The sequence below is a fragment of the Limulus polyphemus genome, unplaced genomic scaffold (genome assembly GCF_000517525.1).
Source record: "Limulus polyphemus unplaced genomic scaffold, Limulus_polyphemus-2.1.2 Scaffold1589, whole genome shotgun sequence".
In the NCBI taxonomy this organism is placed as follows: domain Eukaryota; kingdom Metazoa; phylum Arthropoda; class Merostomata; order Xiphosura; family Limulidae; genus Limulus; species Limulus polyphemus.
This window is the reverse complement of record NW_013667199.1, coordinates 193,646-217,829: the sequence shown is the minus strand read 5'-3', so window position 1 is coordinate 217,829 and position 24,184 is coordinate 193,646. Positions and strand designations below refer to the sequence as shown.

The window sequence follows — 24,184 nt, the reverse complement described above, 5'->3', positions numbered from 1 at the left end:
TAGTTAAGTAAGTAAGTACGTACGGACGTACTACGTAACGTTACGTAACGTTACGTACCGTACGTCCTCTACTACTTAGTTAGTAGTACTAGAGCAGTTGCTGTCCATTTGAAACTTAGATTTATTAGCAATTTTCAAGTTAGCGCGGTTTTGAAATAGAAAATAGGACTCTCCAACGCAGCTGCGCACGCACGAGGTGCGCCATATACTCAGTTTATCTCATGGTACCCTCGTGGTAGGATCGTTCTATGCAGCGGTATGCTCTTATTTTCAAGTTTATTCAGTGTTTTTTTACCTCTTTAGTGTTTGGGTATCTAATTAATACCGCAAAACACGTTTAAAACTTTCTATATTCAGAAAATTTTCGGTCAGGAACGCATTCCTTTTATTACATGTACTCCTAATGCTATGGAAAATTGATTTTCATATGATATAGTGCGTTTTCGTTTAGTAGTAGTATTACTCAGTAGTAATACGGCGTTTTTAAGGAACGATTTAACCGCGCTAAACGAGGGATGCTGGTATTTTGTATTTTAAATAATAAAATTGAAGAAAAATTAAGAACTATCATTTTATCAGTTTCATGTAGTTTGTGCGTAAATAAGGAAGCTAAGTTACGGTTCTCCAAAAACTATTTTCTAGTCAATAGTGAATAGGAATACGTTATTGTTGTCGTTGGTGGTAAACAGACCGGTGTGACCTGAATTAGTGAATATTAAATTGTGATAATAATAAATTTAGAAACTACTATTAGTAACTTGTTATTCACGCAGTAAAAAACAGTATATTAGAAAACTATCAAACACCTAAGTTAACAAACTATGTCTTAGGCTGTATTTAACTGTCACTGGTCTAATCTAACACTGTAACAGTTAATTATAATATTTTGGCACTTGTGTATAAAGTTAAAATCATAAATAATGCTTAACGTTAAACTGGTACACAATGAAAAACATAGGCCTAAATAAAATGTTTTTAATTGTGTACCAGTTTAACGTTGAATATTATTTATGATTTTAACTGTAACAGTAACTTGAGTAAGTTACTTAGTTGGTCAACGATAAGTTTAGTGACTTACAATGCTAGAAGCTGGGGTTTAGTTCCTCGTGGTGGGAAGAGCGCAGATAGCTTGTTATGTAGCTATGCACCAAAAGAAGTTAACAAAATCCAACAATTATAATTCATACATATATGTATTGCCATCCTTCATAAATAATTGTAAAACTGGATGTTGTACTTGTAGGCCTTTTTAGTTTCAGAATAATCCACATGGCATTTTACAGTGTACATTGTGTGTTGTGGAAAACTAATGTTTTGCAGTTATTATTACATGTTAAATGTATTGTGATTTCAGTGGACAACGGCATGAAAAAATTTAAATATACCAAAGAAAATTCATAAGTAAACACAATACCTGAATATTCAAAGTAAAGGTAAATGAAATTTAATGGTATGAATAACAATAGTACTAAGCTTGTTTCTTGAATATTCAGTACTGTACTATAAAAACTAGAGAGCAAGATCTTTAACATTAGAACATGCACCTATACTTGGTTATGTGACAAATTTCCTGAGATTTACCATTTAATAATTTCAGACTTTTTTTTTATGAAAATGTATTACATATAATTTGTTGATCAATGAATTATAATAATAATAATAAACTTATTATGCATAAATTGTTTGAATTTCTTGTAATATGAAACTTTTAATAGTTGCACCTGAGAAAATATATTTATAAATGATTGCAGTAATTCTTGATGATGAAATAAAACTTTCTGTAATTAAGGGTGACTTGTCTTTCATATCTTTTTTTTTATTATCTGCAAGTCTGGACAATTTGGTTTTAATTTTAGAGGAAAGAATTGATGGAGAGACAGAATACTATCAAATCTTGAAATTTCACTAGTAATAATGTTGACTGACAGTTGCTTAATTAGTTCTGTGTAACAAAGCTAGTACTCTGTTATCTTTTTAGTAGTGTTGTTAATTCCCCTCAAGAATTCTTTTACTATAACATAACATATGAAAACTGTCCTTGCACATCATATCTCATTAAAAGTATTTTTTTTATTCAGTCACATTATTGAGTTGGTTCCCATTTATATTAAAGATGTGTGATTCAAATTACAATATCCCCAATGATTACTTTTCATTTATAATAAAGGTCACTTCCCAATTAGTTGTCCAACTTACCAAGTGACTTGTGTTGTTCTGTAATATCTCAACCTTAATACAGTTTGATACCATCAACAAACTTTACTAGTTATGCCTCTATTGATATCATTAATGTAAATAAGAAAGAGCTAAGACCCAAACACTGAACCTAGAGGTACTGCACTAGTAACACAGGTCCACTTTGACTGGATTCCATTAATGATAACCTTTTACTTTCTCTTTTAAAACCACCCTATAGTGCAATTAACTAGTTTTTTCCCAACTACAACCAATGTGGTGTGTTTTGAAAATCTTGGAGATCTAAGGACAGGAAGCTTACTGACATGTTTTTTCTTTGGGTGTTGCTTCATTTTATCCCACATTTGTGCCCCATTCAGAATGGTTGGAAATTCTCTAGTTATGGCTTCTTGAATGGATATTTTTTAGTACACAGACTATAATATAATGTGAAGAATGAACTCAAAGTTTCAATACCAATGGACAGAAGTGCATATCTTGTGAATAACTTGTGCATTGAAGGTTAATGTATTATAACTATTTTTACAAGACATCTGATGATAGTATGTTAAACATGAATTGCAAGTAAACAGTGCAAGTAAAATAATAAATTCAATTTTTAATGGTAATAAATCTTTTAATTATTTTACTTGATCAAAGTCTGCAGCTAATTGTATTCAGAATAGTCTTAAAGTTTCTGCTTAGTTACATTTGCTTGACAGAAAATATAAAGGTCATGATTGATAATTTTGTAAGTTGGAATTTAACAAAAAAAAATATACATATAAGTACCAGGTGTATAAAAAAGTAACTTTGTCCATTTAGAAGACTGTGCTTAGGAAACAGATGACCACAGTGTTATGAAACTGTGTGCAATCCAAATTCACTGTGCAGAAATTGACAGGTATCGGTATTCTTACATATCAGGAAACATAAAATAAAGTGTAACGATTGCCCAGCCTTTTACATAGGTGAAACAGACGTAACTTAAACATCAGGTTAAAAGAATACCAAAAAAACACTTTCCAAGTCCATAAACATATGAACAAAAATAACTGCCCCCCAGTGGTACAGCGGTATGTCTGCGGACTTACAACGCTAGAATCCGGGTTTCGATACCCGTGGTGGGCAGAGCACAGATAGCCCTTGTGTAGCTTTGTGCATAATTAAAAAACAAACAAAAATAACCACAGTTTCTTTAACAGAATATTACCAAACTGAAATCTGAACTTGACATTAATAGAAGAAAAATTAGAGAAGTCTTTTTAATAAAATCAACAATCCCACAATTAAAAAATACCCAAGTACATCTTTATATGTCTTTGATCATTGTTTCCCCAAGCATTTGTAATCTTTTGCCAGTTATTCACACAATATTTTCATATTTATTCACGTTTTGTTTGTTTTTCTGTTCAGCCATAAATAAATAATCTGCCAGTTCATGCAGGTTGACTTGCACATCCATAAATAACTACTATAAATTCTAAAATTTAAATACATTGTTAGATTGTTGAATATTGATTTAAGTACTAAAATCTTTTTTAACAATTAAAACTTGTGTACATGAAATTGATCACACTGAAACATTATACCTGTTTTTAAGCTTTTCTTCCTTACTGTAAAAGTTGTAACTTTTAATCAAATAATTCTAACATAATGTTTGTATTATTTTTACAAACAAAATAACATTGTTGAAATTTAGTGTTTTTTCTATTCACCTTTAACTTTCACATTTTGAAAAAAAGGTTCTATCCCAGTTGACCTATGCAAAAACATGAGCATCTCAATCTGTTTGTAGTGTTGTTATGAATTCCATTTGGGTTCTAGGAATCAGGACCCACTCCAAATGTACTAGAAATGTGGGGTCTTGGTCAGACATTTACTCCTATTTTAGGATTAAACTGTCCTAGTACACTTTGATAATTTCACAAAGGTATTATATATGAATTTCTATGTTTCCAGATGCTAGATATAATTTTTTAGGTATTGTATCACATTGTTATTTATCATTCTTGCTACATTTCAGGATTTATGAATCTTGTTATGTATCAGTTATTTGGTCTGTACAAAATTGCTCTTATAGAATGTTCTCTATATCCTTTCATATTCTAGTGGTTGTTTAGATTGTTTAATAATTGATTTCTTTGCCAGTTACTTTTTCTTAGGTCACCATTTTCAGAATTTCAAGTTATGGAATCAGATTCTCTTATTCAATAATTGTCATTATTGTTTATTTTTTGTATGCTTACTGTTGTTACATCTTCTGTCCCTAATACCTTATTACACACAAATTAGTTATAATGTTGTGCGTTGTTGATAACATCCATTCCCTACTTATCAACCCAACATTCTTTTTATTTTCACTTTAACAAATTACTACTTGAAGGTCTCAGACCTGTCAGTTTCTTCTACATCTTCATTGTCAAAATTGGATGTCGCCTGTTTCTTTGACCATCTCCCAGTGGTTTCTTTCCTTATTCCACTATCTTTGTCCATCAATCAAGTTGTATAGCTTATCAATGTTAATAATGGTATATGATATACATCAACAATATATTTATTATACTTCCAGTTTCAAAATGTTTTACTAGGTTGCATTTAGACAAACAATTCTCTTCATCATCCTGTATATTTTCTTTTTCTTCTACAGTTCACTTGAAGCAGATGCATCCTTCCATTCAAAATGCCTACTTCCTTTTTATTTTATCTCTTTCACCTTTTTTTTTCTGAGAATGTTTATTGACTAATGCATTACCTCTGGACTTGTAAGCTCCATTCTTGTCTCTTGAGAATTTGCAACACATGCAAAACAATTAAATAAAAAGAAGTATGGCTAAAGATTTAGAGACATTATGTGTCCAAAAATAGTACTGTTTTGATTCTGTTTCACTATAAGATGTATATCGTAATACCCATAACACTACTTTTACTCATTTGATGTTTTTTCCTTATTAAGTTATTTCTGTTCTTAACTTTGCCACTTTAAAGACAGAAATGGAATCTTTTGATTATTATGATTCTGAGGGAGAGGATCTCGAAGGAATAGACACAGTGGATGGTGGAAATTTTCCTGGAACACTGTGTGTGATAGTCTTTCAGCAAAAGGCCAATGAGTACACTGTAAACTGGCTCACAGACTTGATTCAACAACCTAGGAGAGCAGGTGGAGCTGGACTTTTGGTGAAAAAACAGGTAGTATGTTTATACATTTTTAATGATTAAGATATAATGCTGTTGACTACAAGTATATTATACTACTATGTGGTATTTCTTTCATATTTACCAGCTATGTCTAAGCTGCTTGATGATTAGTCATACCAGTTTGTAAATCAGATAATAATTTACAAGGTTTAGCCTTTTTATTTCTAATAAACAGTACTAATTTGTTTTGTACTGTAAAAGTATCATTTCTTATTAGTGTGAAACTCATTATTGTTTATTATTAAGATACTTTTAAAAATTATATTTCCACAAAAACTTGATCAAATAGTGGATGTTAAGTAAATTTTTTCTTATGGTGATGTCAATGACGGACTTCCTTGATTTTCTGTAAGTCGTGGATCTCAGCAAGTTTAATTTTGGAAGGGCTGACATTCAAATATAGAATGTAGACAGAAGGGTCAAAATCATAAATGATATTAAGAATTTAAAATTTTTCTTTCATGAATATACGTATGAAGACAGTGGTCTTCCATATGTTCAGTATGTTAATTATTTCCAAAAGTTTTTTCTTATATATCCTTTACTTTCAATATAAAAGCCCAAAATATTAGTTCTTGAAGATAAGTTTTAATTTTTCAAAGTAACATTTAACACATTTATTTTCTATATAAATTCTTTAACTACTGTAACATTTTTTTTTAAATATCCTATTTAGTTGACTTAGAATTTTATCAAGATATATTGGTCTGTACTATACTATCAATTCAAGTCATTCAGGTTGTACATGGAGTGTTTAATTTTTAAAAGCAGGAAGATGTACATAAAATGTAATAAAAGTCAAATGTGAAATATTTGAACAAAGGAACTAAAATATATAAGATCAATCAACTGGAAGCTTGGGATGCTATGTTATGTTGAATATAGCTTCCTTAAGTCTGTTTGCAGAAAATTAATGCTGTCCTTTTATTCCTTTGAGTTGCTCAAGTCATATGTTTAGTTTTTTTACAGTGATAATTTTGTTTTGGTGGTTTCACTCATCAGTTGACTTTAATTCAACTTTTTATTTCTGGTGTATTCATCATAGAGGTTACGTCTCTAGATTTGTATCTGTAATTTCCATACTTGACTCTTTCTAATGCCAATCTCATTTTGTAATGGACTTATTGGACTTTTCCTGCTGGACTTGTAATGGACTTGATAAAGTGTATTTAGTACCATGTTTATTTTAATGATTATCAGATACTGTTTTTCTTGTGTGCTGGGAATTCTGTAATGAGCTTTATCATTTTGCATATTTGTGCTGTTAGTCATACAAAGTCAAGGTCTTTCAGGTATTTTTGTTTACAGTGATAACATTTTAGATGTCTAGAGGTCAATTATATCTCAGTCTTGATATTTTAGGCCTTCTGGCCATAGACAATGTTTAGGAGAGCTGTGACTTTTCTTTTTCTATTTGTTCATCATACTAAAATAGGTGTGATGCTTGATGACCTGTAATCCACCTTTTGACATATTTTTTATTTGGAGTGGTTTTAGAAACTGTGTTTTCTTATATAATCATGCTGGATCATTAATTTACTGAAATCTTGGATGTTTACACCTCAGTGACCATTTTGGATAAAAATATGTTATATAATCCTTTAGGTCAGTGGTTCCCAATCATTGGTCCATGAACCAGAATCAGTTTGCAGATGTGTTTATGGTGATCCACAGAAAGATCTAGTGAGGAATAAAAAAAGAGAAAAAATAAAATGTATAATAATAGTTGATAAAAATTATGTATTTTTCTTTCTGGATAAATATTTATAATATTAAAATTGTAAATCCTTTCGAACTTGAGCTTACAACCCTGTGTGTGTATATATCTACAGTCTGTGTTCTTTATATAGGTCAAATATTCATAATGGTCCATAAGTTTTTTTTATGAAGATATGACTTGTTTAGAGAATGAAAAAGGTTGGAAACCACTGCTTTGGGTGATGGTTTATAGTAAAGATGAAAAAAATAGACGTTCTCATGAATGCTTGTTTGTAGTTAAAAACTAAATTATAGTATTAACGTTTATGTGTGCTAGCCTTTGATAAATACTTATGAGTACATCTTAGAGGAGCTTTCATCACTGGCCAAAACACATTCTCTCCTCCCTCCAATTGTGGAGTTCCATTGTAGCACATTGTCAGTGTGCAGACCAGATAGCATTGCACCGTTTCCAATTCCAAACCACAGGAAGGCAACCAGTCAGCAGCAAAAAAATTTACTTTATATCTTATTATGATTGTGTTTCTTTTGTTTTTATAATTATTTTATTTTTAACATCAAGTACCTAGTATAAATGAGATTATTATAATATTATTCTGAGACAGTCTTACGTTCTCTCACACAAAGTTATCTTGATCGGCATTGCTGAAAATATTTTCACACTCAGCACACCAGTCTATATACCCCACTAATTTTGTGCCACTATTGAACATATACATAGCATATGACTTCTCCCCACCAATAGTATTGTGCCACCTATATTGTTGCAGCTAGCTCTCTCTTCTATTCTCATTCAATCCCCACTTTCTCGATTGGCACAGTATTCGTTAGACGTGTGTTTTTTTTGCATGTGGTTCACGTTTATGATTGTGCTTCTTTGCCATTTCAAATCTTTTTTTTTTTTCAACAATTATATTTTACTGTGTTTGCATTCAGTTGTTTCAACAATTGTTTTTACATTTGTTTCTTGTTACTGAATTATAACAGATCTTAGTATGAATTTGTGATTCAACGTATCGACTACGGATATTCATGTTACAGGAATCGGTATGACTTTATCTGCAGAGAAGGTACAGGCCTTAATTCACAGAGAGACAGATTAATATGGTCAGCCAACGATTTCTTCTTCTTTTCAATTTGATAATGTTTCTGAGGAAGAATATAATCAAGAAGAAGAATATTTGGAATATCTTTTTCCTGCACCTTCTTATTTTGGTCAGTCACATTCTACACCTCTTCAGGAGTTTTTCCCTTCCATTTTTTTTACAGCTACTTAATCAGGCATCTGTCAGTGCATATTCTGGTTTTGCTGTATGTTCGAGATGTGGGTGATTCCACTAGTTTTCTTTTTCTTGCTCCTATTGATGTTCTGCCATGTTTTTCACTTTGGTGGAGGTTTGTGCTTCTTATCCTTTCTTCATATTACTTCCAGTTCTCCTAGTGGTTCTGTGGTATGTTTTTCGACTTGTACACTTCACTTATGGTTGATATACCTGTGATAGGCTTGGTTCGGATGCCCTTTGTGTAGCTTTGCCCTTATGTACACGGGGGGGAATTAAGTATTTCATGTCATCACTACTTGGACTTTGGTAAGTTAGATATTTATGTGTCCTTTGTTATCTAAGTTGATTTAGATGAAATGTATGTTAGATATTGATTATTACTTTATTTTCTCAGTAATTTTTGTAAATTTGTATGTTTGTGTTATCATCACATACTTTGTGGACTAGGTAAATGTAGATGGTTTGTCAGTTTGATATTCTGAAGTATTTTGTTAACTAGGTATGTTCAGATAGTTTGTACATTATATATCATTTTTACTAGCAACATCTAATTCATTGTTCAATCTTTGCTATATCACTTACATGTTGATTTCTTTCCCATTCATATGGCTGAGCTTTGCTTCAGGTCCTTTTCCTCCATTCTTGATACTAGACCAAATTTTCTTATCACAATCTACAATTTGGGGTTCATCTTCACAGTACCCACATCTATGGTAGTTATTTAATGCTTAAATTCAAGTATTCTAGTTCAGGGCCCTACCGTTTGGACTAACCTGGCTTGGTTTTTAGACAGGGACCAGGCTACGGCAGGATTGCTGCTTCCTCCGCCTCATCTAGATTTAAATCTGTTCATGGACTCATCTTTAGAGAGTTGGGTTGCTTACCTTGACTCCCAGGAGATTTCTAGTCTCTGGTTGATCTGGGAGTGTTCTCTCCCTATCACCATTCTCAAGCTTGTGATAGTTCATTGAGATTTGTCCCACTTCCATCCTCTCCTGCAGGGGATACTGATTATTATACACACCAACAATTCCACGTTGGTCACTTATGTAACCAAGCAATGGTGTACCAATTCCAGGTCTCTGTGCTTTCAGATCCTGGATCTCCTTTTCTGGGCCCACAGTTACCACCTTTTGGTCTTAGCTTGCCATGTTTCTGGCATTCTGTATCTTGTTGTGTATCAATTATCTCATCTCAACAAGATTCTCCCCACAGAGTGGTCCCTAGATCTACACCTCATATACATGCCTTTGCCACCCACTGATATACCAAACTTCCTTCTTTTTGGTCTCCCATTCCACACTTGCTAACTCTGGAGGTGGAAGTGTTCAGTCAAGATCGGAGGGGTCTTCACATCTATGCTTACCCTTCTATTCGACTCCTCTCCATAGTTCTATCCCTAATCCAATCCACTCCATGTTTAGTCCTACTGATGGTTCCATATTAGCTGGCACAACTATGGTTCCCACTTGTACAACCTCCTCTACTCCATCAACCTCGATTGGACACTGTTCATCCAGACATCACCACACTCTGTCTTCACGCATGGCTTATGTCAGGTCCATTGCTTCAGCCCAGGGACTTACTTCATGTGTTGCCTTTTTCCCATTCCATCAGACCTTCGTACATGTCCATTTATCAAAGCCTTTGGTCTCTTCAGTGTCGTTATCATCCTTCCCACCCTTCTGTTCCATATTTCTCCTGGTTGTTTAACAAAGGCTTGTCCACTTTGACCATGTCTAGCTAGTAGGCAATCTTGTCAAACATCTTCCATCTCTCTCTCAAGACCTATTTCCTTTTCCTCCTTGCCTGCAGATGTCGTTGATCAGATATTTATGCCATTAATGTTACCAGCATCCTCTACCATTCCTCTTTTGTTATCCTATATCCCGACTGGTCCTTCCTCCCTAGGACCTATGCTGCACAGGAAGGCTGTTTGGCTTGCACACCCATTTCCTTTACTCCCATACAAATCCTGATTAGCTTCTTTGTCCAGTTTGCTTCTTACGGTGTTATATGGCATGTGCTGCCTCCTTTTGGAGTTCATGTTCCCAACTTTTTATTGCTTGGATCCCTTCCATTTTCCATGCTCTATCTCCTGTCATGCTGACTGGTTGGGTTAATCAACGTTTTAGGCTGGCATATTCAGACTTTACCATGCAAGGTTGCCATATCCACAGTGTTTTTTTCTCATCAAATTTGTCATCTCAACATGTCTTTGGCTGCTCACCTTCACTGTCCATTGGAGAAAATCATTCAGGCCAGAAGGTCAACTACTTCCAATACCTTTGTTGCTCATTATCTGCACGATCTGGCTGTATCTTCCTCAGATGAATATTGTCTCCTTCTCATGGCAATTCTACACATGTCCATTCGCCTTTGACTGGGGTAAGTCTTATCACAGACCCTTTTGTTTTACCACTGATAATGAGATTCCACTCTGTGGCTGATGGTTCATTCAATGGTGGACTTCATGAGTAAAGCAGAAGGGGATTTCTACCCATCCCTGCCAACCCTTTGATTTAATAAATTAGGTTCAGCCTGCTTTTCAAAATAGTGACTCATGGACACCCATTGCACTTTCTCTGGGGTGATGTTCCTCTGGACTTCCCACTGCCCTTTTTTCTTCCAGTGGAACAATGGAGTCCTTACCACTTTCAAGTTGCTGAGGTAGTGGAACATGGGGGCTTCTTCCTGAGTGCATTATTGAATTTTAATTTACCATACATGCTTATGATTTACACTCATTGAGAAGAAGGCAAAGCTGGTTTCCCTCCTTCCATTTTCCCTGAATGCTTTTTCCCACATGGACAATTGTCAGTTGGAAGAGGACCAACCTATGCAGGATCCTCCTTGTAATACCAGGTTCAGGATGACATCTCTTCCCTGCACTTATGTTTGGGTGAGTTACAATTTCTGCTTGTAATACTGGTTACAGATATTGCCTTGTTCTCACTGTTGAGTTGAAGCATTGCCCCGACCCTGTATTGCCGGGTTTGGTTTGTTGTACTTCTTGCTCTTACGGTGGTTTTGGGAGTTTGTCCAGTTTTGGCCGACTGCTAACTTCCTCTTTCAAAAAGGTACCTTACTTCTGCTCACATACACAGCTATTCTTGTTCAGTGCTGCCCTCTATTTCCAAAATGTTTTTTTCACATCACATGCCTTTTATTCCTATGTACAGTCTTGGTTCACTTGATTTAACTGATTCACACGTGTAAATTATCATGTGACAAACCTCCACCAATAGACATGCCTCACACACACGTGACTTCCTGTATGCTATTCTACCAATTACTTCTCGTTTAGCAGTGCTTGTGTTAAGCCATTTACTTTGGTGCTCTCTCAAATCAAATATGAATTTTTAAAGCATTTATCTCTAGTTTACAACCTATCATTTCAATTTAATATTTAATAGTGGTATTACTTCTTTCAAAACCTAGTTATGAAAATTAATTAATTTTATGTGTTTGTGTTTCTTTACCAACACAGTTGTGTTTGGTTTACATTATGAATTTGGAAATAAATGTTACCACATTGAAGGTTGTACCTTCTACCACTACATTTACTCAGGCTTCAGGTGGGGGTAACTCGACTTTTGAATCATTGGCAATTATTTGCCGAGAGATTGATTGTAATTTGAATTAGCCTTATTCTCCTGATGTTGCCCAACTTCCTCCTGAACAAGCCAAACCTGTTCAGGTTGATGATGGTTTTGAACAGCCTTTTTCCTCCTCTTGAATATGCCTATCTTCCCCAGTTACTCTTGTTGGTTCTGTTAGGCCTATAACGGCTTTTTTGGACATGATTTCACAGGTATGTTCTGTTTTATCCCTTTCCCCAATTTCCTTTAATCCTCTACCTTCCTTGTTACATAATACTCTTTCCTTTGAGTAATTTGTATATCCTCTTTCTCCTGATATCTCAGTTATGTGATGGCATGAGCATGCCTCACCCTCCTCAGGCTGTACACCAGTTTGCTTTGGCCAACCATCAGGCTGATTTTCTGTTCCTGGATTTGCAACACTTGGAATCCATTTTACCCATTTGAGGGATGGATCATGATTGTCCTGATCTTTTTTCCCATGCCCAATTTTCTCTCCTTTGTCTTACCCTCACATCTGTCTTATGGTATTTGTCTACCATCCACCTTCTTTCTGAGGTGATCCACCATGACTCTGTGGGTTTCTTGGGGGATATGTTTGCCCTAATTATCTCCTTGTTGGCACATTTGTTGACTTTGGCTCTTTTTTTACATACATGGTTCCTCTGTTGTTGGGATCTTTTGGGGAGAGATGCAGTTTTGTCCCACATTTGTTTACCATCTCCATATTTTTGGGACTTAGGTTGGTTTTTCGAGATCGTATTGAGACTTTGGAATCTCAGGTGGAATCTGGTTAATCATTTATCTCGCCCTCAGCGTCAATAGTCCCCTATATCTGTTCCACATCCTACTCCTTCCCAACCCTTAACTGTTCCTTCCAGGGGATCTCTTTCTTATCATATTCTTTGAGTGTTACGTTGCCTGTGGGTTCCGGTCCAGTGGGAACTCATTTATCTCAGCTTTTTCCTCTGTGGCAGAATTTTACCAGGGATCTATGGGCCCTTCGGGTTTTATCAGAAGGCTTGTCATCAATTTCCTTTTCTGTTTTCCCTCCTCTGTAGTCTCAGATATCCATTTCCTTTCCATTCCTTCAATATCCTCCCAAATGTCAGCTTCTGTATGAGGCAGTACAAGATCATCTCTCACAACAAGCCATCAAACCTGTGGTTCACCCTTCTCCAGGGTTTTATTCCAGGCTGTTTGTCCACTTTTGGGTTTTTCTTTAGGTATTGTAAAATGTCATGCTTGTTTTCCATTAAGTTTTATTTGTTGATTTATTTTAATGTTGTCTTCTTAGTCTGATAGATTCCTTCTTACAATGCATATTGCTGTCTCAGCAGAGACTTTTTTCAACTGTAGACAATTTGGGGAATTTCTTTGTACTTGTACACTTTTACTGTGAATAAGGAATTGTTAGGTAAGTTTGTGGGGATTTTTGCCATTTGACAGTATTTCTAGAGGCTAAGCTCTGAGAGTTTCATCTGGTAATGCTGTTCTCTGTCTCCTTCACCTTATTTTTTGTCTTTTGGTTTCTCTCTCTCAGAGTCACTTTTTGAAATAACTTTTGAATGAAGTTATTCCAGCCACACATTTACCAGATTGTTGGTAGTCACAGAGTGGATATGGCTCAACCCAACTTGAAGATAAGATAGTGTCATTACCTTGCAGCAATGAAAAGTATTTTCACTACTTCCACTCTGCTCTTCTTTCTCTAGCCTTCTGGTTGAATTTTTTAACCATATTGACTTTTTACCATTTTTGTGTGCTGTTGTCTATGTAATTTATGATTCTTGAGCCTGTATACTGAGGAAATTTTAGCATATAAAGTCTGTAATGCAATTTTGCTATTTTACAAGTAGAATCAACTTTGAAAAACATTTACTTGTGGTTGCTCTCCACACCAAATATGTGTAGAAAAACATATGGTAAGCAGCATGTGGTTTATTGAACCTCCTATCACATGTGAACACATGTTATTAAGAGAAGACCTTATAATGCTTTACATCTCATTTTTTCTGAATGAGACTTTCTTATCAGGAAGGTGTAGATTGTGCAATACAGGGAATATCAAAAGGGATCAAAAAGTCAGGAGGATTTGTGACCCTTCATTTCTTCTTTTTTACTCGGAACTTGCACATACACACAAATCATGCTGCTTATTGGCATATTTTAACGTAATCCTGGTAAGTCACTTTCTGTTATTTATCTGGTGATAGTTATCTAATTCATTATATTTGGTGATAGATTAGATCAGTTATTATTTTATAGATAAAAATTAAACATTTTATTGTCTACCATCAATCTGTGATGTTCTTTTTAGAAGATATTTTCTGTAGTATGAGAAAAAAATCAAAATATCAGCATGTTGTACATGTGGGTATTCAGGTCTGGAAAATTCTATAATTGTTATTGGGAAAGTCATTTCAAAAAGTTTTGAAAGAATGTGGTCACCTTGCTGTAGATGAAGTCACAAACTGATTGCAGTAGATAAAGTCTAACATTTAGCTGAAGCAGTTTGCGTATTCCTCGTCTGGAAGCACATTTTAAGTATCTCTTTGAATTTAATTTTATGAAAAAAGGCTCTTTCTTTTTCCATTAGGGAAACCTGGTTCACATTAGTGCTACAGATACAAGATTACTGGAAACAGCAGAATTAATGGAGATAAAGAAAGCTGACAAGAATGGCTTACTTAGAGAATTTACTCTTCAAGATATGGACTTGTTTTTACATAAAGGTAATCCACTTTATACTGTAGATGAGAATTTATATATCTTCATAATTGGTCTGAATTTCATATTATTGCAAAAAGAAAAAATATAGTAAGTCTAGATTTCTAAATAGCTGTTTGTTTATTAGAGTGCTTGAGTTTAGAAACAAATAATATAATGCAACAAGAGCATCTAACAGATATAGTTTACAGTCTTGCTTGCATCAGGAAAAGAATACTGGAATATCTGTATAATGGCTTAATCTCCAAAATGTTTAATTTTCTCAAAACAGTTTTATGGTAAAGTCATTTTTTGCCAGAGTTTAATACTGTGTTGTTAATGGTTTTCTAAAGAATATTCATCAAACTTTGGTAAAATTAGTTGTTTCATTAAGGTGGTTCACTTCTTGTAATATAAATTGTGTCTGCTAATTATTCACTTGCAAAAGGTGCAGATGAAGAATGTGTTTTACACATTTTTTTCAGTGATTTTTGCTGTACTTTGTTTGTACTTTTAATACCCTTTACTCCCTATTTTTCACAGACTAAATGCTAGCCCTAGTTTGAGTAATTGCTTAATAAAAAAAATTTTAAAAACAAAATATATATGATTACATAAGCAATTCAATTTTGCTCTCTTTTGGGTTTGTAATGTTTAAAAACCATAAGTTCTCAAACACTTTCTCCATCTAAAAGTTCAAAAACACAGTCAACTGTCATTGATCTATCTGATGATTTAGCAGGTGTTTAAAAATTGAGCTATGTGTAATGTTCCGTCTTTTACAGAAGGAATGTCTAGATATTAAAATAGGATTTTGATAAACTACTACTTGTTAGTAATGATTTTTAACTCATTCTCCTAGTAATGATGGGATTTATGTCTGGCATTTAAATCACCTCTTCTCTGGACCTAATTACTTTGATTATTTAGAATATCTGCCCTTGCATTGCATTAATCACATTTAGAATGATGCTTTTATCACAAAGAGATCAAAATGTTTCTTAAGCTGTAACTAAGACTTCATGGTTATTAAAAATTCGTCAATTACATGTTTTGTAAAGCTTTATGGTGCCTTTTTTTTGGTTCAAATTCATGGTCTTTATGCTTTTTTTTTTTTCTTAGTTTCAAGTTTTTGTTACTGATGATTATTAAGATTTGTTTTATTGAAGGGATCAAAGTAACATGCTTGCAAGATCTGCAAAAAGACATTTTATACTTGAGGCTGATGTCTTCTTTTGCATCACTTGAGTGAATAAGAATTTTTCTGCTCAGAAAGGACAGTAATGTATCTTTTCCCACCAAAATTAATTTCTGTCTTACATCTAGGTTCTCTTCTTGTCTAATTAATACTTTCAAAATCATACACATGTTTGTATTTAAGTAGGTAATTAATCTAATCAAAAACACCTTAGATATGAAAAAAATGATTGAATGTGCAACTTAAAGGAATGAAATCAAAATTGGCAGCCAAACTGGTAGCTACACTTATAGCATTGATAAAAAAATGTTCAGCAAATATTCCTTCATTAGTTAGTCAGGCTACATGTTTTGTTCAACTTTGAGCATGATGGTGTATAAAACAAAACACATGGCCTAGCTAATTAATGAATGAACATTTGCTGTAAAATTCTTGTCAATGCTATAAGTGTAGCTATCAATTTGGCCACCAATTTTGGTTTCATTCCTTTAAGCTGCACGCTCAGTTCTTTTCTTGGCCACACCTTTTTTTTCACACCTAAGGTGTTTTTGATTAGATATCATGACTTTTTGTCAATACACACCAAGAAACCATAGCAAGTAAGAAAGTGACCCTCGGTAGTAACCAACATTAGCTTTAGGATTGCAACCCTATTATTTGGAACAGACCTATACTTTACAGAACCAACCAGATTCTTTAAAATATATGTTGGTAGTTTTCCTCTCTAAAACTGTTAATAACTTCCTTCATAGTAATGCCATGGAAACTAGATTAACAGTTTCTTGTCATCATCCATATGCCCTCGGTACAGCCATATCAACCATCATTATTTATGCTAATTGCTCTTTAATTACGAGAATTTCATAAAATTTAGTAAATTTGAGCTTAAAAGTTGGCAATAAATAATAGCCATCCACCCATATGATTCTTTTGAAAACTTGAGCTAGAAACTGCTAATCAAGTTTACTTGGCCTAAACAATAATTGTGTATCTACACACTATACTTTTGCTGCTGTAAATCAACCATCTTTAATCCAAATGACAAAAAACTAAAAATGGTCCACCTTTACTTTTAGGTGAAGCTATAGTAAAAATTTTAGGACTGATAGCTCATGTGACCTTTTGCAGGGGGGTGTGCAAAAATTTGGTCAAAATTTAGCAGTTTTTGTTGAATAACTTTGCACATGTCTTATATTTAGACCCAATTTGAAACCAAATTGTACCAGATTTGAAAAAAATTTATGTGTCTTGATATACCAAAACTATTAAGCCCTTTTTTTTATATGCAACTAAAGTAGTTTGCTTTTGTTAAAGTTATTCATTATCCAAGAAATATATGTTAGCCACACTTAGGATGAATTTACATCAAATAAAGATCAGTTTCTTATGAACCACCTTTTCAATTTTCATACATTATTTCTTTAATTACTTAAAGGAGTACATTGTGCAAATGCATAATAAGAAATAGTAATAACACATCAGAATTATAATAAAAATGTTTAAAGAATTAACAAAATAAAAGAAACCCTTTAAGGACAGAGTAAAATTGAACTTGTTTATCTCTTTGTTTGTTGTAGCAGGATACATTCTGTATAATTTACTCTTGTAAAGTGAATGACAAGTTATCTCTTGGATATATCTTTTTACAGGTATGAATTCCAGTGATTTGCTAACCACTTCAGAGAAACAGCGAATTGTCTTTCATGAACTAGAAAATATACGATCTGTGGATAAACAATTTTTATTTGGTTATCCTGGAGTTAAGTTATACCCAGGCCAATCCATTGGTAGGTGCAGCTACTGTTGAAGCTGTTTTCAAGTAATCCAAACCTCTGATTCCCAAAGAAGTATGACATTTAATTAAATGTTTTAGGCATATGTGATGTAGAAATGATATATTCTCTTATTTATGAGTATTATGTATGATGGCTTTAATTAATAGAAGTGGTTGTAATAGATATTTGCAAAGCTCTGTTTCAACTATTAAGAATGAAAAACAGTTGTAAGTAATTAAAAAGCCTCTTATTTCAACTATCAAATATAAAGAAACATAACTGGATTATAGAAAAGTCATTAATTCAACTGGTGTGATCTGAATTTATTTCCTTTGAATTAGACAAAGTACTTTACAGTTTGCCAAAAATATGATGTAATTTTCTTTTGTTATAAACATATTTGTAAAAAAGTCGTTTTTAAAGGTTGGATTTTCAAAAGAAATAAGAAAAAAAAGTCAATATACTAAAATATGTCAATATTATAGAAGTTTAATTTCAGATTATGGTTACAAATGTGTACTACAACAACTTCCAGGTGTTCATAACTTTCCAGGCTTGAAGAGCAATATGTAAAAAAAAATGTATGTGAGTGTGAAATGATGCATCATTATAAAAATAAGAATATTTCTCTCATACTTATAACTACTCAGCCACATACATTTTCTTTATTGCTTTCCTACAAGCTACAAACAGAATGAAAAGATTCTGTAATGAGAAATCAGTACTTTTTTATGGTTTTATTCAATTTTTAAAACCTATTATCTAATTGTTTTTAGGCTTAATATGTTTTACTGTATACAGACAATAAGATTTGTGCATACTATATTTTATGTTGTTTTAAAGCATGAACTCTAATAAATTAACAAAGAAATAACATTTATGAAAATAGCCATGTATGTGAAACTGAATCTTCACCCTGAATAGGTCTGTCAAACAAAATGTAACATCAAAGAGTCGTGAAACTAACAAAAGAATAAACAGTAAAAACATGAGTTAAAAAATGCCAACTAAATCAATTATTTAAGATGTTTAATGTATACATTTATGCAGGAGTAAGAATATCACAACCATATTATTTGCGAATACTTGAATGTAGAACAAATTAAGAAAAGTCTTTATGTGTAATAGAAAGTTTTGAAAAATTGGCAAAGAGGGAGGCTGTGATCATCGTTTTTTTGTTTGTTTCCTCTAATACAAATATGATTTAATTTCAAATATTGTGTAGAACTTTAGTGAAAAACAATATTCAGTTTAGTGCGCCTTAAAGTAAATTATTCAATCTCTTTACTACTATTTCCTAAAAAACTCATACAACATATGAGTAGTTTAGATATTATTTTAGAGTAGTATAGATATTAATTATACAAGAGAGAGAGCAGTTTTTATGTTATGAATCATGTGGAAGAGAGCAGTTTAGATAATATTAATTATGCAGAAGAAAGCAGTTTGGATATTATTAATTATGCAAGAAAGAGTAGTTTGGATAATATAAATTGTGTAGAAGAGAGTAGTTTGAATAATATTACAGTGCTTCAGTTAATTTTTACCATGCTCAGTATAGTACTAATCAAATTCATCTGTCAGCAGTTCAGTATCATGAACAAGTGTGTGTGTATGTTGGTTTATGTAGCAATTGAATCATTTATAAGAGTTTGATTGTGTCAGTATTATCATATTATTAATTTGGCTTCAAGAAAGTAATACAAAAACACATACACACCATTTATGTATTTATTTTTAATTTTCTTAATTCTTCTGTTCTTAGCACTGTCCCAGATATTAATTACAGGACTGGGATCATGCAATGCAATTTTTGGGCATAACATTACAATTCTCATTAAACAGTATCTTTTCAGTCATCATAAAGCATCTGAATTTTGTCTTGAGCCTATTATGTATAGAAAAGGCTCTTTCACAGTCAGTGCTTGTTACACAAAACATAAAAATATTTGACACAATTTTGATATGTTATGAAATTGGTTATCTTACAGTTTAATAATCCTTTTATACAAATGTTCAATTTTTGAGTTTTTATATGTGCCTTTCAATTTGCCTTTAAACTTAGGCCATTCATTTTGCACCAAATCATTTTTGTAAAGTATGAGCATCACTTCAGTTTTTTCCCAGTATCATTTGAAATTTTGGTGACTTTATTGGTTCCATAAAAATCTGCAACATCTGTAACAGCTCCATCTGCTAGATCTTCATCAAAAATAGTTGGCTTAAGTAAGTTTCCAATACGATATCTTACCTTTTGCTGGTGTAGTGTGTTGTAGATCCCACTCTGTGGCAAGTGATGCCTGGCCAGGTATACTTTTTTTCTTTCGAAATCCACACTGTCCATCCTGTGGCCATGCTCAATATCAGTTATGTTGTAGCCCTACCTACCACATATCTGATGTACAATTCCAGATGCCACCAGGTGTTGGTTGTATGTCTCCATTTGATTGTTATCTGTGACTAAAATATTACCTCACAGGTTTGGGTTATACACACTGTAGAAATGAGGTGTTCTGTAAGATTGCCAGAAGTTCTCTCTAGTGCTTTTTTGCTTCATAAATATGTTTGTCCCGGACCGTACACCCATGGACTAACTTAAGTAAAGCAGACAGATTGATGCTCATTTCTGATGCTCGGTGGCATTGAGATTCTGCCTACTGCAGACCTGATGTACAATTTCAGATGCCACCAGGTTTTGGTTGATTGACTCTGTGAACGTGGTAGCTCTGCTTTTCCAAATAAGGTATTACAGTTACCTGTTGCACTGTTTCCGGTGGTGCAGTACTCCAGGACCCTCCAATGCATTTTTATCCCCCCTTTCTTTTAGTGGAGTATGGAAGTCCTTACCACTTATCAGTTCCTTGCCACTGGGGTGGTGGACCATGGAGGCCTGTCCTCCTGAGTGATGACTCATACCATTAAGTTGAGAGTAGGTTGATGGAATTTTAAAGGTGTAACTGGCATATCACACTTTCTACCGCAGACCTGACGTACAATTCCAGATGCTGCCAGGTTTTAGTTATAGCACTATGCCATATTCCTGTCTACATATCAGACCAATTGTTTTTCCTACTGTGACATTCCTACCATCCTCTGTCTCATTTTGGTTAGAGATGGTCTGGTCATGATTTGTATCATGTGTGGAGGGCATGACGCACTTCCTACTGCGGACCTGATGTACAATTCCAGATGTCACCAGGTTTTGGTTGAATTACTCCACCATGTCATTAATATATATATATATATATATATATTATTGCAGCTTGCCCCTCAGGCTTAGATGTTCCTCCTCCCTGCCATCTTCTGGATGTACATTCTCGGTGGGTCCGGTGTTGGTTCAAGACGGTCCACCTAAGTAAGTCCTCATATGTGTGCTGGCTGGTATCCATCTTCCTACCTCAGACTGTATGACAAATACCCATTGCCGCAAGGTTTTTGGACTGGAGATGCAGCCCAGGTTTGTGGTCCCTCTTTCTACCATCTGCTGGATTTAGTTCCAAACACATCTGATGTTGGTTGTAGCTGAACACAGCACATGTTTTCCCACTTGTATATGGTTGGTATCCTCTTCCTACCATGGACTGGAAGTTCCATACCCATTGCCATCAGGTTTTGGACTGGACATGTCATCCTGGCTTTCTACCTTCCTACCATCTGCTGGATGTCAGTTCTCAGTGGATCTGCTGTTGATTGTGTTGGAAATGCATGCAAGTGGAGACAGAGTTTGGTACAGAAGCTCATCTTCCCTACCAATTTCCATTTTGAAATGAAGAGGTGATCCTCTACCTACCGTGGATCTGATGTACCATTCCAGATTCTGCTTCATGTTGGATGAAGTCGAACTAGTCACTCGACACCCAGGAGTCCCATTCATCGGTTATACATATTCTGCCTTTTATGTTTGCGACACAGTCATAAAAGAGCGAAGAGTATACCTGGATCAAATGTGGTGCAGTCTCAATTGAGGTGTGATGATTCCTCTTTTGTTTCTACACCTCCTGGTCACTCTTTGGGCACTTCCTAAAAGGGGATCTTTTTTTTTATTGTCCCTCCACCAGTTTAATGTGGGATTCGAGCTGTTTTGTGAGTAGAGGTAGGATATCATATCCAAAGTTAGCATTTTCCTGCATTGAAAATGTATTTCCGATAGATACTTGCCTCTTCTCATATTTCCCACTCAGCCTCCCACTCAGAACAATTTTCATTCAGTGCCTAATATCATAAGCCTAGAGAACAAATGCAAAATATGATGTATATTTAAGAAATACTTAACCTTTCAATTATGCATTTTAAAACATAAATAATACATAATTAACTAAAATATAATAGTTAGACCTAAATACAATTTAAATTGTTTCTCTACCTACAGCCATAAGTGGTATAGTCAATCAAGCAGCCAACAATACTATAGTCAGTTACATGTATCCCATGACAACAACTGTGCATCAATTTAAAAATAACTGTTGTTAGATTATAGTGTAAAATGATGTCTTTGTAATAAGTATACACATCTGTATGTAACATCTACATGTAGGCTATAAAGCTTAAACAAATCTCTTGAAGGTGGTCATGGCACTTGACAGAGGTTTAAAAAATTTACTTGTTTTCATTCCTTCAGAGAATTTTGAAATGTACGAGTCAAAAGGTTATGTAAGCATCTTACAGCCTAGACATACCTCTACTCAACTACCGTTGTATTAGTGAAGATACAGAGAGCTAGGGTAGAGAATTTTCATAACTCATTGGTCACATAACAATACATCTGAAGTTTTAAGTAGTTTTTTAAAGATTTACTTTGAAATAAAGGACTTAAAAAGTTAGATAAGATAAAACTTCGAATCAAAACATACTTTATACTATTAATTTTATTTACATACATTGATAGTAAAGGTGTTTAATTCAATTTTGAATGTAACACAGTGACTTGCACAGAAAAGCATTTAAAGGGCCACCTGTTGTGAAAGGTTTAATGCATCACAACAATGATGTAAAAACTTGCATCTTGTATATCAACAAAATGAATAATTTGTACTGATACAATTTTAATTCTCAAGTATTTTTTAATACATGAGGAATACAAATGCATGGAGCTAAGTATAGCTTGCATAGACAATATGGAACAAAACAGCAGTAAACTTATTGATAAACATTTTAACATTAAAAAAGACAACTCTGATTGTCAGTCATATTTCATTTCTGTCAGTGAAATTTGTAATGCATAATAAAAGAATAATCAATGAATATTTACATTACAAAACAACCCGGTTTTACAATAATAATTTACATGATACTAATTTAATATGTAATTGTATACAAATAATAATAATCTCCATTTCCGAACCAATTATTTTTTTATTATTATTTCAGTTCAAGTTTGTCAAAATAATGGAATTATAATGCAAGTGTTTCCACTTCATGATGAAGAAGATATCAGAAAACTAGAAGCCTCTTGGTACAGATCATTTTTCTCCTCTCAACCAATTGGTAAGTTCTTGTTACATTGTAGAACTGCAAGTTGCTCTGAAAGATTGATATGAACACAAACTTCTTAAATTAATAAAGGAATAATTTGACATAATTATTCAATATGTCTTGCTATAATCTTAGTCAGTACATGTATACTCTATATGCTAAAACAATTTTCGCATACCACAAGCCTCACAATCAACTGGTTCAAATGTGTCTTGCATGTAAATCATCATGTGACAACCCTCCACCAATAAGAACAAGACACACTCTCTTGATTCATGTGACTCTCTCTATTTAATTCTACTGAACAATCACTTCTCATTTGGCAGTACTCGTATCAAGAAATTTTTGTAGTGGTCTTCAATTTTGTTCAACTTTTTGTTTTTCTTTTTTTTGTTATTATTCTGAATGTTAATGACTTTTCAGATAACTTATTTTCCCAGTTTTTCATTTTTTTCACTTCATCTAACAATTGTGTTTGATTTTCATTTTTACACAATGAATTCTAAAGTTCGGGTTACCACTTTGGAGATAATACTTTCTACTAGCACTCTGACACAGGCTACTGGTGGGGGTGACTCGTCTTTGGACTTATCAGCTATCATCCTCTGTGAGATTGATCGTTATGTGAGTCAATCAGCTTGTCCTGATCTTGCCCATATTCTACCTGAACATGCTAAACCTGTTTCGGTTGATGAGGATTTTGTCTGCCTTTTTCCTCCACCTGATTTTGATATGTCTTCCTATGCCCCTAATGCAGAATCAGCTAGGCCTGATATGGTTTTTTAGACATAATTTCTCAGGTATTTCTATTTTATCCATTTCCCTGATTTTGTATGATCCCCGACCTTCTTTGTTACATGATACCTCCTCCTGGTTTTCCTCCCTCCCCTGGATATTAGGGTTCCTGCTGAGCATTTTGCTTCTCAGATAGTTGAGAGTGCTAGCATGTCTCACCCTCCATGGGCCTTGGATCAGTTTGCCTTGGCCTACCATCAGCTGAATGTCTGTTTCTCGATTATCAACAGTTAGAATCGATTTTGACTATTAGTT

At 33.8% G+C, this 24,184-nt stretch overlaps 1 protein-coding gene across 1 annotated transcript in view; it reads left to right on the top strand.

The window, feature by feature from the left end:
- The first annotated feature begins 235 nt into the window (after positions 1 to 235).
- The window catches only part of LOC106464218 (anoctamin-10-like), a 49,976-nt gene continuing 26,027 nt past the window's right edge, over positions 236 to 24,184 (top strand). Inside the window, 5 exon segments of the mRNA XM_022391926.1 lie at positions 236 to 256; positions 5,164 to 5,367; positions 14,580 to 14,715; positions 17,537 to 17,674; positions 23,030 to 23,146. Coding sequence (XP_022247634.1) covers positions 5,170 to 5,367; positions 14,580 to 14,715; positions 17,537 to 17,674; positions 23,030 to 23,146 — 589 coding nt within the window. The 5' untranslated portion in view covers positions 236 to 256; positions 5,164 to 5,169.